The sequence below is a fragment of the Myotis davidii genome, unplaced genomic scaffold (genome assembly GCF_000327345.1).
Source record: "Myotis davidii unplaced genomic scaffold, ASM32734v1 scaffold64, whole genome shotgun sequence".
Taxonomy (NCBI): domain Eukaryota; kingdom Metazoa; phylum Chordata; class Mammalia; order Chiroptera; family Vespertilionidae; genus Myotis; species Myotis davidii.
Genome location: NW_006296226.1, coordinates 3,901,303 through 3,915,102, shown reverse-complemented (window position 1 = coordinate 3,915,102; position 13,800 = coordinate 3,901,303). Strand labels below are relative to the sequence as shown.

The following is a 13,800-nucleotide window of genomic DNA, read 5'->3' as shown; positions in this document are numbered from 1 at the left end:
CGTCACTGAAGCAAGCAAGCCTCATGTTAGTTTCAAGCTGCCTGGCTGCCAGCCGCCATCTTGGCTGGCAGTTAATTTGCACATTGCCCTGATTAGCCAATGGGAAGGGTAGCGGCCGTACGCCAATTACCATGTTGCTCTTTTATTAGATAGGATTGTTCAAATATTTTGTCAAATTCTTAATTGGTTTTATTTTAAAATTAAGTTATAGGAGTTCTTTATATATTTTGGATACAGTTCTTTTTCAGGTATATGTAGTGCAAGTACTTTCATTTGGTCTTGGCATGTAAGTTTTTGACCCATAGAGTAACTGTTACCTCCAAAGCTCTAACTTATAAGTCTACTAGCAATCGGGCTTTTCTGGAATTCCTTTTTGCTCAGTAACCTAGTTTTAGTAGAAAAAAAAAAGATGTGCTGGAATTTTATTCTATAATAATTTTAGTTTATTCAGATCAAAAATTGATTTTTAAAGCTGTAAACAAAGTGCTGGATTAAATTATATTAATAAGAACCCGTAACTAAAAGTTATCCTAGTAGAACACTCATTTAGGCATGGAAATCATTTGGATATTTTTGTTTTCTGTTTTCAGCATGGCTAGACCATAAAAGTTGTTCCTCACCTATTGTACTTATGAATGAGGAATCTACAAGTGATAATTTATTACTTCAACGAAAAAGTCCATCTCCAGCAGAAGTACCAGATCTGTGTTTTTCTGATGAATATAGCTCTGTTCATAGTCCAACAAAAGAGGAAAAACCAAAGGATGATCAAGAACTAGTTAGTAGTATAATCCAAAATAATGAAAATAAAGATTGCTTGGAACTTGACTACACAGAACTATCTACTGAATCAGCGTCCTCTTCAAAAATTGAAAAAGCATCTTTTAAATGTAGTAAAAGGCGGGAGAATCATTTGGAACTTTTGAGTGACTTTATTATGATGAGAAATAAACATAAAACTTGTACCTCAAAGACTGAAGTCACAGATAGTGATGAAAAAAATGGTGGGTAATTTAGTAATATTTTGGCATAGATATGATAGCTTCAAGGACTAAATGTATAATTTAGTATAGAAGATAAAGAAACACCTGGCTGGTGTTGCTCAGTGGTTGAGTATCGACCTATGAACGAGGAGGTCACGGTTTGATTCCTGGACAAAGCAAGTGCCCGGGTTTGCTGACTCAATCCCCAGTGTGGGATGTGTAGGAGGCAGCTGATTGATGATTTTCTCTCATCATTAATGATTCTATCTCTCCCTCTTCCTTCCTCTCTGAAATCAGTAAAAATACATATTTTTTAAAAAGATAAAGAAACAAACCTCTTCCAGGTAGAAAATACTATTTTTCAAACTCAAAGAAAATGTTATTGATTCATGATATCTATTGTGCATGCAGAAAGATATGGGTATAGATATAGATGTAGATATGTATTTAAAATGTCTTAAGTAACATTTGAACTTCTAAGCAAAGTCACTATTTGTAAAACTTGCTTTCTACAACTTAGCCATACAGGTTCATAATATTTCTAACTTTTTTTTTTATCATTCTGTCATTCTTTTTTTTCTTTTAGAGGAAAAAGAAATTTAAATTATATTTTAATGTATACTAAGAACACTTTGCCTGGTGAATTACTTAGTCTTTTTAACTGTTTGAGTTAACTGATTTACACTCTGCTTATAACCATATCAAAGATAGTATAATGTGTCATATCATTTTACTTCTAGAATATGTTTGACATAGGTTACCCAGATGAAATAACTACGAAAATATTTATGTGTAAGAGTTAGAGCATACTTAGGTCTTACTAGTCTATATACTATATTTTTAAAATATATTTGTATTGATTTCAGAGAGGGAGCGAGAGATAGAAACATCAATGATGAGAGAGAATCATTGATCAGCTGACTCTTGCACTCCCCCTACTGGGGATGGAGTCCACAACCCAGGCGTGTGCCCTGACCAGGAATAGAACCTTCACTTCCTGGTTCATGGGTTGATGCTCAAATACTGAGCCACACTGGCGGGGCTAAATAGTTCAATTTAATACGATGTGTTTCAAAGAACTTTAACAATGGCGGTCATCATAGAAGAAAACGTTTAAGTAAAGCAACATTAAGTTTCTTCTGAACAATGCAAATTAATATTTTTATCAGAATTTCAAGATAAAGAAGAACATTCTTTGACTCTTCAAGAAGAAAGTCCTATTGTTTATACTAATAAAACTGTAGAGAAAATAAATCAGGAGAGGGGAGCAGACAATGTCATTGAGATTCAAGCATCAGGTATGCTATGCTTTTAAGATACATTCAAATTAATTTAAAAGTCCTTTCTGGGGTATCTAGGATATACCTCATTTTCCATGTAACTTTACTTGTTTCAGATATTTCTTTATTTCCACTTCTACTTTCAAGGTATTTCCAAACCTGGAAGGCCCTATTCACTGCCTCTGCCTTCCCCTTTGCCCTACCCCAGTCCATTAAGTGTTATTTCTTCTTTTAAATTGCTGCTTCCCTTCACTCATCAGAAAAGAACAAACCGCTCCAACTCTTATGCCAGTCTCAAAAATGATCTGCTAATGGTTGCTTTCTGTATTCCCTTATCCCTTATCAGGGTGATATTTATAAATAAGTTATTATTGAACTCTATTCTGATTACACTTTTTCTTCTTCTGTAAAGAAGAATATACTTTGACTCTTAAAGAACAGCCTCCTTGGGGGGTGGGAGCAGGGTAGAGGGCATCATTGGGAAGGGGGGAGGAGGACATACGTAATACTTTCAAAAATAAATTAAAGATAAATTTTTTTTAAAAAAGAAGAAGTACAAAATAATTTAAATGTTAGAATCCAAAGAAAGAGAACAGCCTGCGTAAGAACATCATGCTCAGTATTAAAGTCAATAAGAAAGTAGTATATTACTAGTTCTTGAATATCTTCATTCCTTTGGTTCAATTTTATTTATGACCTTTAGGTGATTATGCAAATCTTTAAAGATTGATATTCTAGTGAAAACTAGAAACAATTTGTCATTGTTACAAATTTGTTTGGCTTAAGGTTGTAAGCTAATAGTTGAGGGAAAAGAAAAAAAATTGCAATTCTCTTTATATGGCTCTTCATAGTTGCAAAGTTGATTAAGTTACTAAATAAATCCTTTCTAATAAACAAGATAGCCATAAAATTATAGTAATTCTATGGGGGAAGGTGTTTTGTTTTTACTAGTTTGTTTATTCAGCATAACTATCTTAAAATAACCTCTGTACAATCTTATGTACAATATCATGATATTTTAACTCAGTAAAATTTAGATAGAGTTCAGGTTTCCATGAAGTAACATGTTCAATTGGTTTGTCAAGAAGAGCATACAATCTTTATAAAAACACTTCCTCTAATGCTTTCATGTTTACAGATAGCCAGTGCCACGCGTACTGTCTCCTAGAAGCAGCAGCTACTCCTATCTTAAAAAAACTCGGGTGCCTCTGTACTCGCCCTGTTGCTAGTTGGAAATTTGCCACCGTTCTTTTTGACCAAACAAGATTCCTCTTAAAGGAACAAGAGAAAGTAGTAAGTGATGCTATTCATCAAGGTGAGTGCAAATAAAAGTCACATTATTTTAAATGATATCAATTTATGGATTATATATCAAGTTAGTAAAAATATAGAATATGCAAAAATTAGTCTTGGATGAAAGCATAACTGCAATTCAGCATATAGCACCCGTACACCAGAACTGGAGAATCAGCTAAGTAAGGGAGAAAGGGTAAGAAATATAATCTGGCATTGCTCCTTAGTGAAGTTCCATTGACTTATATAGGGTGGGGCAAAAAGTAGGTTTACAGCTGTTTGTATGGAAAATAATAAAATAAGTAATAATACAAAAATAAATTCTGTGTTTTGCATACTCACAACTGTAAGCCAACTTTTGTCCCACCCTGTATTACTTGATAGGTTCCTATTACAGAAACTAAATTAACCCCTATTAATGTTAGCATATGAACCACCTAGTTTCCTCCCCCAAAAAGGGGGAAAGTAAAAAACAAAAACAGATTAAAGTCCATTCACAATGTCTGGCATCCAGTCAAAGGTTATCAGGCATTGTAAGAGACAGAAAAACCAGTAATTGTTCAAAACCAGTAATAAATAGAAAACTGTAGTAGCAGCCAGAGGGAAAAAAAGATATGTTGCATAAGAGAAACAAGGGTAAGGGTGACACCAGCTTTCTTGTCAGAAATAATGCAAGTAAAAAGATAGTGGAGTAACATCTTTAAAATACCGAAGAAGCCCTGGCTGGTGTGACTAAATAGTTAGAGCTCCATCCCGTGGACTGAAGGGTCTCAGGTTTGATTCTCGGTCAAGGACATGTACCTCAGTTGCAGGTTTGAACCTCGGCCTCATTGAGGCATGTGTGGAAAGCACCCAATTGGTGTGTCACTCTCACATCTCTGTGTGTGTGTGTGTGTGTGTGTGTGTGTGTGTGTGTGTGTGTGTGTGTGTCTCTTTTCCTCTCTCTCTCTCTCTCTCTCTCCTTCTCCCTCTCTACTCTCTCTTGTGTGTGTGTCTTTTCCTTACTCTCTCTCCCTCTCTCTCCTCTTCCCTCCCTCTACTCTCTCTGAGACTCAGTGGAAAAAATATCCTCGGGTGAGAATTTAAAATATATATATATATATGCTGAAGAAGAAGAAAAAACCATCAACCTAGTTTTCTATACTGGGCAAAAATATATTACAAAAACAAAGGTGAACTAAAGATGTTTTCAGCCATACAAAAGCTGAAAGAATTCATGAGCTGCAGACTTACACTGTAAGGAATGTTCTCCTAAGGGGAGGAGAAAAATGATATCAAATCTGGTTTCTCTGTTCTGTTCTCATCACTTCCAGGTCATGAGTGACTTGTTTCCACAAGTCCTTCCCAGGGCAGAAGATACTACCCATAATTGGTTCTACTATTGCTTCTTGATCCCCAATAACTACTACATATTTGCCTCATCTTTTTTTTTTTATTAGATCAGCATTTTTCAAACGTTTTAGCAGAACTCTGTTCAAATAAGTATTTCATGGGATTCCACTATTTAAACAGAAAAGTAGAGCTTCTCTGGTTATGTTAGGGCAGTGGGTTCAGAATGTCTCACTTCTGTACACAGTGAAATCCAAGCTATCACCCTCAAAAAGCTGTGGAGCTATGTGGACACGTTGATTAGACCATTGGCCTGTCCCTGTGAATACATCTCTTGTTTAAGTCATATCTTTAGACAAATATTTCCAGGTGTCTACCTCCATTTGTAGGTATTGCTTTATGTTCTGATCCTCTACCTTTATTTTAACTAGTTGGCATGTTATGAGTTTAATTTTCTTCTTGTTTCATAACTGGGAATCATTTACCTATTTTCCCACCAAGAGTAGAAATAATTGAATGTGCTTTGGAAGCAAAAAGAGTATGAGCTCTAAGGTTAGCTGTCTGGGTTTAAATGTCAGCCCCACCATTTATTCACAAATTGACCTTGGATAGTTACTTAACCTCCTATTTCCTCATCCACAAAATAAGATTCATAATAAACTTGCCTGATAGAGTTATTGTTATAGATTTAATGAAATAACCACCTTATACACAGCCTGGCACAGAGTAAGCACTCAATAATAAATATTCGCTTTTATTGTTAAACATTCCGATACATATTCTAAAATTTTAATATATATCCTACGTTTTTTAATACATTTAAATATGTTTTTGCTTACTTAGGTACAAATGCTGAAAGAGAAACAACATTTAGGCATGCTGGTCTCTTACACCTTCTGGTCACAATTCGAGATGTCCTTTTAACATGTAGCTTGGACACAGCACTGGGTCAGTAGGGAAATTTTTTAATTTTCCTTTTCTTCCTATTGAAATATTTCATCTGAAATAACTTTCAATTTTCTGAAAAAGATGCACCTTATAAGAAACTATGTAGCTTCTTATACGTCTATGTAACACCTATCATTGCCTAAAAAAAAATAGATTTAGGATTCCCTCATCTAGGCCTGAATTACAGAATGCTAATGACCTTAGCAGATTTGATTGTATAATCATTATCATGCACTAATTTTTAGTATAAGCTGATATTTTCCATATACATTTTAGGCCATTATTAAATGTTTGTGGCTTTAAATCTTTGTTAGATGAAATATGACTAAGTTATTAGCAGTAATGCCTTTTGCAATTTTTAAATTGTGTGTGTAAATGAGGATATAAACTACTTGAGTGATAAAAATAAAACTAATTTAAATGTATTGAAAAGTTTATGATCCTGAAAATCTTTTCTAAATTATCAGAATCTGTCTTACTACATTACTGCTTTAAGTCCCTTATTGCAGAATTATTGAGCATTATTTAGTAATGTTATGCTTATAGGATTATGTTTTATAATTTAGAATGTTTTGAACCTATCCTATATAATAAAAGCCTAATATGCTAAGAGTCCAGTCGTCCATTCAACCAATCAAAGAATAATATGCTAATGATATGCTAAGGCCGCTGAACTGCTCGCTATGATGTGCACTAACCATCAGGGGGCAGATGCTCTGACCAGTAGGTTAGCTTGCTGCTGGGGTCCAGCTGATCAGGACTGAGAGAGATGAGCTGGACATGCCCTGGAGCCCTCCGGCCAACCTCCTGTGTCCCTCCCCAACCCTGATCATGCACCATGGGGTCCTTCAGCCTGGTCTGTGCTCTCTCACAATCCGGGACCCCTTGGGGGATTTCAGAGAGCCGGTTTCAGCCCAATCCCACAGGCTAGGCTGAGGGACCCCACTGGTGCACGAATTTGTACACTGGGCCTCTAGTTTTAAATATAAAGTGAAAATAAATTTTCTCTGATTTCTGACCCAGATGTTTTCTCTTATCTGTGACCCAAATATTATTTCTCTAATCCAAGGTTTTAGAGATAAGTATTAAGCAGCAGTAAGTTATAGTTATACTCCCTCTGCAACCACTGGGAGTTATAATACTTGGCTAAGTATTATATTATCTAGCCAAGTATTAGAACTAAATTATAGTTACTCTTAGAGAACCTAGCATGGTGCTTTTCCTTTCTTTTCCAGTTAAACCACATGGGTGTTGATGCTGGATCAGGTTGTCTTATCTTTGTCCTCAGACAAGTAAGGATTGGGAGCTATGGCCCTAATTTATAGAAGCTAGTAGAATTAGTATAACAGTATAGTGTCACATGCCCTTCTATTTAGTTACCTGTCTTCATTAGTCTTTCTGGCTTCATAAAAGACTGTCAGTCCCATTAACAGTCAGGCTGATGTTAAAGCATGATAATAAGGCAGATATTCAGATTCTAGCATATCTGAGCTCCCTGTGCTATAGAGAGAGTTGTGACTCACCTATGCTCAATACTAATCAAAACCTTGGATTAGAGATTATGGAAGATTGCTTGAAGGTACTCTACAATTTACCCTAGGATTAGGTGAGACCATTGAGAGCTATATACTTGAATTGTTTTTGCTTCTCAAAGAAATGCATTTATTAAATTAAACTTTGGCATTACTATTTGGCTACCTTGAAGAATATTATAGCCCAGCTGGTGTGGGTCAATGGTTAACCATTGACTTATGAACCAGGAGGTCACGGTTCCATTCCTGGTCAGGGTATATGTGCAAGCTGTGGGCTCGATCCCTAGTTCAGGATCTCCAGTGTGGGGCGTACAGGAGGCAGTCAATCAATGGTTCTCTTCATCATTGATGTTTCTATCTCTCTCTCCCCCTCCCTTCCTCTCTGAAATAAAGAAAAAAACTTAAAGAATATTATAAAAGTAAAATCCTTGTTGGAAAACTAACTTTGTAAGCTCTACATACCAAGCCATAATGAGTAACCTAACTGCCTTAGACATTTTTAGTGGAGGGCTTTTTCACTCCTCTAAAACCTCTTGAAATTAAAGAGCAAGATAGGTTGTTCTTCTTTCCTTCCCTCTCTATAGTGGCGGAAGAAAGGTCTGTGGGGGTCTAGCTGCCTGCGCTGCTCCCTACCAGAATTCCGTCTTTTCTCACAGCTTTCAGTTTGCTACCTCTCAGGAAGATTCAAGGGTAATGATGCAGAGTTTCAGACCAAGAGGATGAAAGGAAATTTTAATTCTTTTTTGTCCATGGAGTTTCTCAAAGAACAAAAAGTCTGCCCCACCCCCCCCCCACCCAATTTTGTTTTAACAGGATATTTGTCAAATGCAAAAGATGTGTACAAAAGCGTTTTAGGCTCCTATTTGGATGACATTTGGAGACAGCTAGAGATTGTACAGTTTATTAGGGAAAAAATGCCTGAAACCAACTACAAAATACAAGAATTGCAGTGTCAGATATTAAATCGGATGCAAAGTGAACAGCAAATTAAGGTTAGTACTGGATTAAAGCAGGTAACAATAATTAGCTTAAACAAGAACTGGTTGTAAGATAAATTTTTACATTTAATTTTGAAATTATAAAATAGTCTATACCCGTGGTCGGCAAACTGCGGCTTGTGAGCCACATGCAGCTCTTTGTTCCCTTGAGTGTGGCTCTTCCTAAGCCTTAGGAGTACCCTAATTAAGTTAATAACAATGTACCTACCTATATAGTTTAAGTTTAAAAAATTTGGCTCTCAAAAGCAATTTCAGTCATTGTACTGTTGATATTTGGCTCTGTTGACTAATGAGTTTGCCAACCACTGGTCTATACTATTTGGTCCCTCAATAGTTTTCTTCTAAGTTAACAGAACAAAATCGGGTCCAGAGAAAGGATGATTTGCATCATTATTCATATGTCTTAAATTAAAAAAAAAACAATTTTTATTATATACAGTTTTTTATGGATTGCTTCTTCAAATCTCAAAAGTGATTTCTGTTCTTATAAGTATATTAATATTGTTAAGTTCTTGTAATTTCATCAACATTTACCAATAATAGAACTATAATAATTTATTTTTAGAAATTGAGCCAAAATCTCATCTTATGTGATTCTATTAAAAGAACAACAACAACAAAAACACTTAGTTTATGCCTAGGATTATATTGGAAATTTTTGCCCATCCTACCTCAAGCATATGAAGTTACATTAATAAATATTTAAGAGAAAATACTTTTAAAAATATTTACAAGCAGAAAAGCATTTCAAATGTTTTACATTGAATCTGGTTACAAATTTGGCCTTTTTCTTCTTTTTCCTCTCTGTCCCTCCTATATTTTTACCTCCAACTTTGTGGTTACTTGGCAACTTGCTTAAGTCATTAAAATAAAATAATCAGTAAGAAATTTAAAATTGAAACTGATTTGTTGTCCCCACTCCACCCCTAAGCCAAGAATGTCCTACTGCAAAATATTTTCCTCATTAATATTTGACCTTACTTTGTATTTAAACATATCTTTTACAAAATGAATATTTACTTGGTAATCGTATAGCCATTCGTTTCATAACCAATTAAGTTTGTTATTTTGTCACTGTAGCAAAACTATGAAAAAGAATAAGCAATCAGATATACATTTATGAGAAATTCTTATTTTTGGCCAGGTGCTGATTATAATAAGAATGGACTCAGATGATGAAAAACATCTACTCATTGAAATCCTTAACAAAATGGAAGGTATGCAGTTTTAAATTATGCTTCATTTGCTAACATATGCTTGAACATAAAAATGTATTGATCTAACCAAGTTTTAAAATTAAGATATAATTAACATACCATAAAATTTATTGTTTAAAATTAAATAACTCAGTGATATCTAACCAGTTTTTAAATCAATCTGGACTATAAACCTGCAAAATATAAATATTCTATAATGTACTTATGTGAACATTCAATGTATTTACACATATGTTGTTGTTATTATTATCAGTTGATACCTTTTATTGAATGTCTACTAGTTGCTAAATAATAGTGACTACTTACAACTCTATAAATAGGTTTTACTAACTCAATTTTACAAATAAAGAAACTAAACTTCATAAAGGTAACGTAGCAAGCCAAATCTCACAGGCAGTAAGTGTGGGAATCAGAATTTGAACCTCGGTCTCTCTTGTTCCACTGTTATTCTTCAGTTCATTTTTCTACCCACTGCAGCCTCTGCCAGCCATTTCCACCTTGTGCTGTGGAACCTACTGCTTATATGTAAACTCTTCTTCACCTCCTTTGTCTTAAGTAAAACCTAATTTTCCCCAGATGACACAGTTTCCCTGTATTCTTCTCATTTAGAATCTGATTCTCTCTCTCCTCTCTCTCTCTCTCCCCCTCTCTCCTTCTCTCCCTCTCTCCCTTTCTCCCTCTCTCCCTCTCTCCCTCTCTCTGTAATGTCTTATTATTTCATTCAGTTTTCCAGTCCTGGGGAGATGAGTTCATATTCACCAATTCACAAGATCCTTACTAGTACCAAAAAGTGAGAGCAATAGTTAACAGGGGAGCTGAACCTGCCACAGTTGTCTGGAATCTGGGTACAGTAATTGGGAAAAAATATTTTAATTAGGAAAATGCTGAGCAATGTTAACATTAACAACAAAGGGATCTGGTAGGGGAGTGGGGGGGTAAGGGGGAGAGATCAACCAAAGGACTTGTATGCATGCATATAAGCATAACCAATGGATGCAGACACCAGGAGGGTGAGAGCATGAACAGGAGTGGGGTCGGGTGAGGGGGGCAATGGGGGGAATAAGGACACATATGTAATACCTTAATCAATAAAGAAAAGAAAAGGGGATCTGAGTAACCAAAGGAATATTTTTTTTAAGAAGTTGAGAAAATATTTCTGCTCCACAAAGAATACTTAAACCTGCTTAATGGGGCACCTTTTCTTTGATGTCACTTAAGATATATTGACAAATTATTACTGTGCATATATCTCTTATCTAGGCTTCACACTGAACATCCCTATTTCTTTTGGTATTTGGAATTATATCATCACTACTCAGGATGTTATTTCAACAAGGTCTGCTGACACAAAAATATTGACTTTATACACTGACAAATGTTTTTACTCTCTAACTGGTAACTATTCTCTATATCTAGGAGCGAGGCCCTTTTTTGTATTGAGTGTTAGAAAGTAAAAATGTAGTTCCATCTTTCTATGTGTTTGTAAGATCCTAGTAATGCACTCAGCAAGTAATCTGCTTTGGATTCATAGCTAACACAAATCACTTAAGGAGATTAACTTTTAAATTATATGACCTTATAAATTATAAAAGAAAAAATCATACTCCCTCCTTTCTTCTTGCTGCCAAAACTATTGTCATGTCAATTCAAGTAAATGTGATATTATTAAGCACTACTTTGTCATTATTACATCATACCACTGTAAACTTTACAATTGACAGAGTACACTAATAGAGTGTAGAATTTACTTTAACTAGAATTAGCTATTCTTAAATATGTCTGTAAAAAATAAACTGTATGTGTGGATACAGAATTTAATGGAGTTTATTATATTTTTGTTAAAAAGTAACATCAAATTGAAATGCAGTCTCCTGATGTTTAGTTACATACTTTAAATTTTACCAGAGGAAAAAAAAGGTAAAATCTACCATAATTTTTAGTTAAATAAAGTTAACTGCACAGAATTGGCAAGTTTAATTTAGTTATTTTAAAATTAAGTTTTTGATCCACTTTATTATTTTACAAAGTAAACTCAGAATTTCCATGCTTATACACACGACATTCACACAGAAATACTGCCCATGGTTTAAACTTTCTGGTACCCTAGATTTAGAAAATAATCTCCCAAATTGTATTTTAAGCAGTTTCCTTGTTCACAGATGTTTCATTCATTTTTGTGATAGTGAATACATGACACACTTTAAAAATACACATGAACAAAACACTGAGAAAATCTTTCTTTCATTCCTCTTTTTTTCCAACAGGTTTAACATTGACTGTCTTACATTCAAACAAAAGAAAAGATTTTCTGGAATCTGAAGGTGTTTTAAATAGGTAAAAATGTATTTCTTCATCTATGGGGAGCAAACATTCAAATTCCAGAGGAAAAGCACAATTTCTCCTAGAATTTAACTTTTAAAAAAAGGTCTAATAAAGTTAATGTCTCTACCCTGTATCTGAAAAAAGCTTCACAGAGAACACTTTAATTCAGTTTATTGCCTTGTGTTAAATATTTTGTTGTCCAGAAATTTAGTTCAGTCTTGCTTTAATATCCCCAAATTATCATTATTATTGTTATTGTCAGTACAGAAAGTGCCTATTTAGACTTACCAGTTTTTTGTTTAGCATTGTTATTTTTTTATATTTCCTTCCTTTGTTTGGGTTCTCCTTCTTCCTAGAGTACATTTTTATAAATTCTCTCAGTGAGGTTCTGCTAATGATAAAATTAGTGTCGACTTGACTAAAAATGTTTTTATTTTGCCTTATTTTGTATAGAAATTATTTATTCCTAATATTGGATCTAAATAATAAAAAGAGAAAATGTAAATCAAATAGAAACCCATAAAAGCTAGACATAAATACCTTTTAACTTCTGTCTACATTGTTCTGGGTAGAAAGCAGTGGTAGAGAATTTTAATTACAGTAAGTGCTGTCATATGGCATTTGAAGATGGGAAAGATAACTTTATAATATTTAAGTTTTCACCTTTTTTGTTGTTGTTAAATCACTTATGAAGCCCATTGAGGAAAAAAAATAACTGCACTTCATAGTTGTCAGGTAATACTCTGTTATATAGATTCTCAAAGATTAAAACCTCACATTTGTAGGAAAATGAGATTGATTTCTCATGATGGCTTGTCTGTTATGGATAAGACTCAGGTAATAAAATGAAGGTCCCTTGCATTTGAGGATGTGAAATAGTCTACAGTTTGTGTGTGTGTATGTGTGTGTGTGTGTGTGTCTGTGTGTGTATTTTTATTGATTTCAGAGGGGAAGGGAGAGGGAGAGAGAGGTAGAAACATCAATAACGAGAGAATCACTGATTGGCTGCTTCCTGCACATCCCACACGGGGGATCGAGCCTCCAACCCAGGCATGGTGCCTGACCAGAAATTGAACCATGACCTCCTGGTTCATAGGTCGGCACTCAACCACTGGAGCCATGCCAGCTGGGCTAGTCTACAGTTTTTTATATTTGAATTAAAAAAAAAAAACTATGACCATCAAAAAAGATAAAAATAGATTAGCAACAATTGGAGAACAAATAAACAGAAAGTACACCAGTGCTTTTCCAAGATAAATAGGCATAGATTAGAGAAGAGTAACATAAGCCAAAAAGAATTACCTTTTAGCATTCGAAGTAAATAATTGCACAAGTATAGTTACATTTTCTTGGCTTTCTTTTGTCTTCAGTACAAGTTCCTGTGTAGTGGTACCTAATCAATATATTGGAGCAGATTTCCCCTGGAGTAATTTCTCATTTGTGGTGGAATACAATTACGTAGAAAACTCTTGTTGGACTAAACACTGTGAACAATTAAATATTCCATACATGGCCTTTAAAGTGATGCTTCCAGACACAGTTTTAAAGAGTAAGAATATAAACTATTTTTTTTTATTTCATTAGAATGAAATTTCTGTTCTCTGTTTCTTAACTGTGAAAAGAGAATAAACTATGGCATGAGAAGACTTGAGTTTAAGCTCTAATCGTACCACTATCCTTGTAACCTTGAGCACGTTCTTTAACTATCTCATACTCATATTCCTCATCTGAAAAGCAAACTTTACTGATCATGTTTATCTTCATCCCTTTAACTTCTAAATTTTACTTATATAGCATAATTTTATTATAATTATATATGATATCAATCTGATACTTTTATTCAATAGTATTTTATTGAATTTAAGGGAAAAATTATGTTGGATAATTAGTATGTTGAC

At 34.3% G+C, this 13,800-nt stretch overlaps 1 protein-coding gene across 1 annotated transcript in view; it reads left to right on the top strand.

Annotated features, from left to right (window-relative positions):
• The window catches only part of LOC102764473 (chromosome unknown open reading frame, human C9orf84), a 56,975-nt gene that overhangs the window by 28,259 nt on the left and 14,916 nt on the right, over positions 1-13,800 (top strand). Inside the window, exons 11-18 of the mRNA XM_006771185.2 lie at positions 591-1,004; positions 2,153-2,281; positions 3,402-3,578; positions 5,729-5,833; positions 8,179-8,357; positions 9,508-9,580; positions 11,845-11,914; positions 13,273-13,451. Coding sequence (XP_006771248.1) covers positions 591-1,004; positions 2,153-2,281; positions 3,402-3,578; positions 5,729-5,833; positions 8,179-8,357; positions 9,508-9,580; positions 11,845-11,914; positions 13,273-13,451 — 1,326 coding nt within the window. The remainder of the gene's footprint in view (positions 1-590; positions 1,005-2,152; positions 2,282-3,401; positions 3,579-5,728; positions 5,834-8,178; positions 8,358-9,507; positions 9,581-11,844; positions 11,915-13,272; positions 13,452-13,800) is intronic.